This window comes from Sinocyclocheilus anshuiensis, unplaced genomic scaffold (assembly GCF_001515605.1).
Source record: "Sinocyclocheilus anshuiensis isolate Anshui unplaced genomic scaffold, SAMN03320099.WGS_v1.1 scaffold173, whole genome shotgun sequence".
In the NCBI taxonomy this organism is placed as follows: Eukaryota; Metazoa; Chordata; class Actinopteri; order Cypriniformes; family Cyprinidae; genus Sinocyclocheilus; species Sinocyclocheilus anshuiensis.
This window is the reverse complement of record NW_015536480.1, coordinates 1,441,838-1,445,944: the sequence shown is the minus strand read 5'-3', so window position 1 is coordinate 1,445,944 and position 4,107 is coordinate 1,441,838. Positions and strand designations below refer to the sequence as shown.

The 4,107-nt window shown below is 38.0% G+C and overlaps 1 protein-coding gene across 1 annotated transcript; it reads left to right on the top strand.

Moving 5' to 3' along the window:
- The first annotated feature begins 901 nt into the window (after positions 1-901).
- Positions 902-3,371, top strand: gmfg (glia maturation factor, gamma). Its single transcript, XM_016474525.1, has 7 exons — positions 902-1,104; positions 1,379-1,475; positions 1,552-1,601; positions 1,675-1,724; positions 2,483-2,565; positions 2,646-2,719; positions 3,097-3,371. The coding sequence occupies exons 1-7, from the start codon at positions 1,102-1,104 to the stop codon at positions 3,166-3,168; spliced, it is 429 nt and encodes a 142-aa protein (XP_016330011.1). The 5' UTR covers positions 902-1,101; the 3' UTR covers positions 3,169-3,371.
- The last annotated feature ends 736 nt before the right edge of the window (positions 3,372-4,107 follow it).

Sequence of the window (4,107 nt, the reverse complement as noted above, 5' to 3'; positions counted from 1 at the left end):
TCTCTCTCTCTCCTCCTCGCTCTACCACACTCACTCAGTCTGTCTGTCATTCACTAGAGCTGCTCTACCATTCAATTCAATTCTGTTCATTTCTAGAGTTTTTCCTCATATTGTTTCAAAGCACTTTTACCCCTTGTAGATTCACATTTTTCTACGATCTTTGTCTAAATTACCTTAATTGGATTTCATTATTATTAATTATAATTTTTTTTTTTTTATCTTTATTTATTTGATTTCCATTTGTGGATAATTTGGCAATATTCACTCAAAAACTGAGATCAGTGAGGCTTACCATCAATCAGATTTAAAAAAAATAAAATAAAAATGTGCTAATTGACAGAAAACAAGTCTATACGCGATAATATAGCATATAATGGGAGATTTACAAGCAATTTTTTGTAGGACATTTTTGACTAGAAAGGGTACACAGAATTATCTGAAAAGTACCAAAAAAAAAATCATTTTTATTAGAATTTTACATTTTACAAAAAAGCAAAAGAAAACAAGTTACACTTAGAAAATATATACAAATCAATGAATGATAATATACCGTAAAATTGACCCATAGTTACCCATAATTCCACACCGGACGCTCTGCATGTGCAAGATAAGTCAAGTCTTACTGAGGAACAGTATCTGATTTCCAAAGTCTTAGAATTATGCTCTTAGCAATAATCATTCCATAATTAATGGGGCTTTAAAATAAGTTTTTTTTTGGAAGGGGATTTGTTTCTTTCGAACATGCAGCTTTTGTCTTCTCCAGATGTTAACTGATGGACTGGAGTGCTGTGGATTACTTGTGGATTATTGTGATGTTTTTATCAGCTGTTTGGACTCTCATTCTGACGGCACCCATTCACTTGCAGTGAGACACTGATGCAATGCTACATTTCTACAAACCTGATGAAGACACAAACTCATCCTGATCAGTATCTGCTGGACAGACTACAGTCACTCCAGATCAACAGTCGGCTCAGTCGCAGATGAAGTCAGAAAGTGTGTGGTTCCTCGTGCCAGCAGAAGTGTGACGTCTGCCGGAGCGTCTCGTGTTCAGCATCCTGTCAGAGGAACCCAGAGGAACCGGACGCTCAGAGCCGCAAGATGGTAAGATCGTCTCATTCTGTCAGATCTGACTGCATCAATAACGGGTTCGAGTCGCAGAGCATCCAGTTCCAGAGCTGCTTTATGACTTTACTTTAAATAAAAACAGGAAGCAAAGCATTACAGCACAGCACGCACACTTCCTGTCCTCGATCTCTCCAGCTAGCGGCTCTAACAGCCATAATTCAGTCTGATTTGAGTTTAGCTCTGGTTTAATGCGTGGTGAAGCTGTCGGGCTGAGTTACAGATCTGTTGGGTTTGTCTGTTGTCTCTTCAGTCGAGTTCTCTAGTCGTGTGCGAGGTGGACGTCAGTCTGCAGGAGAAGCTCAAGAAGTTCCGCTTCCGTAAGGAGACCAACAACGCAGCCATTCTGAGTGAGTCTGACACACGCTGTTGATCTGTGCGAAACAAATGAAAGTGATTTTCTCATTCAGCTCATGTGTTCCTCAGTGAAGATCGACATGGAGAAGCAGCTGGTGGTGCTGGAGGAGGAATATGAGGTCAGTGTGACCTTTGTGCTGCTCTGAAGGTCAGGGGGTCAAAGGTCATCTCACCTGTGTGTGTGTGTTTCAGAACATCTCACTGGATGAACTCAGAGAAGAGCTTCCAGAGCGTCAGCCTCGATATCCTCACCGATCTCATCATCTGATGCCTTGACATTCATGCATTTAGTAGATGTTGTTATTGTTGTTAACTAAAACTTAAGCCATTTAAAAAATACTTTTTTTTTTGTTTTTTCAACTATTTCATTTCAGCTCATTGTCATTAAGTTTAACTTTAAGTACTAAAATAACTATTGAACTAAAAATGTATAAAACACATCTAGATATATTTAAAAGCTAATAAAATGACAAAAACACACAACAAAATTAGGAAAATTTAACTACAATTAAAACTTAAACATAAAATACTTGCAATAAAATAAACATCAAATGAAACAAAATAAAATGTAAAAACATTAACTTATTTTATTTCAGCTAGTAGCCAAGGCAAAATTTCGCATTTTAATTTAGTTAAACTACTAAAATAAGTCAAACTAAACCTGAAATAAAAATTAACATTTAATTAGACGTTTAAAAAAGAAACGAATAAAAATCACAAAAACATACAACTAAACAACTAAAATTCAAGCCAGAAAATACTTGAATTCAAATAAAAACTTAAAAAATGTAAAATGTATTTTATCTAGTTGCCAAAGGCAACATTTCTGAACATGAAGTACTAAAATAACGAAAACTAAAATTTATAAAAACTATACAGACAATAAAAATTACAGAAACACATCAAATTACTAAGACTAAAGCTGAAAATAAAAACTAATTCACGTTAACAGTAAAAGCCAACAGTAGTATCTCGTGTGTGTTCTTTGACTCAGATGCACGTATATCGTGTACAGTTATAAACTGACCCACGGTGACGGACGCGTGTCGTATCCGCTCTGCTTCATCTTCTCTAGTCCTGTGGGTGAGTAGAGACGTCTGCACTAGGTCTCTGTTCAGATGCTTGATTTGACTTCCACTGAAACAGCTTCTGAACTCTCTCAGGCTGTAAACCGGAGCAGCAGATGATGTACGCCGGCAGCAAGAACCGGCTGGTGCAGTCTGCGGATCTCACCAAGGTCAAGCACTGATCACTGCCTCGTGTGTGATGGAAACTGTTATATGGCCAATTATAAAAGAGATATGAGCTGCGTATGAAAAAACTAAATAGCCCATCATTTGAATCCCGTATTCCCAGCTGACAGAACATTCCGGCAAAGTTCTGAACACGTTAAAAAGTAACATTAATGGAATGTTCGTTCAGAGCTATCTGGTCTCTGATAATGTTCTAAAAACATTAACACAAAAACATTATTTATGCATCGGTCGTGGAATGTTTAGTTGGACGTTCATCATATGTTTTTTACTAATTGTTTCAGAACATTCAAAAGTATTTCTGAAGGCATTGCTGTTGACACTGACTCATAAAAGTAATTAATCTTTTCTCTCTCTGTAGATTTTTGAGGTTCGCAATCCGGACGACCTGACTGAAGAATGGCTGAAGGAGAAATTGTCATTCTTTCGCTAAATTATGAACAGCATCATGAAATCATTCAGAAATGACGTTCAGAACTGATCTCTGTTCAGTGGGAACTTATTCTGTTTTAAATATTTCATCGTAATTCTTGCTCTTATTTCATTTTGTGTATTATGTAAGACATCATGCCAGTCTGGAGAAACTGGTTTTCTGTAAATCATGTGTTTGTGAATCAACATCACATAAATCACGTCTGAATCTCAGTGCGTTTGGTGATTTTTAGTGCATGACGTCAGTTCGGCTCTAGAGAATCACATACACTTCTAGTAAACAAACAAAATCATTGTTTATTTACAATGTTTACACTGTAATGAGAGAAAAACTACCAAAAAAAGATGCTCACTAATAAGTGATTCACTCAGTCCATGATGAAAAAGCAGAGAAATTAAACAGGAACATCAAACAGCAAATGAAAACTGAGTCTAGAGCAAACTACAGCAGGACAAACCAGTCATTCAGTTTATTTCTCACATCTATTAAAGATCATAGAACACACACTCACACACTCACGCTCACACACACTCTCACTCACACACTCTCACACACACACACACTCTCACACTCACACTCACACTCACACTCACACACTCTCACACTCTCACACTCACACTCACACACACACTCACACACACACTCACACACACACACACACACTCACACTGACACACACTCACACTCACACACACTCACACACACTCACACACACACACTCACACTCACACTCTCACACACTCACACTCACTCACATTCACACTCACACTCACACACACACACACTGACTCACTCACTCACACACTCACACTCACACTCACACACTCACACTCACACACTCACACTCACACACACTGACACTCACACACTGACACTCACACTCGCTCACTCGCACACACTCACACACACTCACACTCACACTCACACTCACACACACTG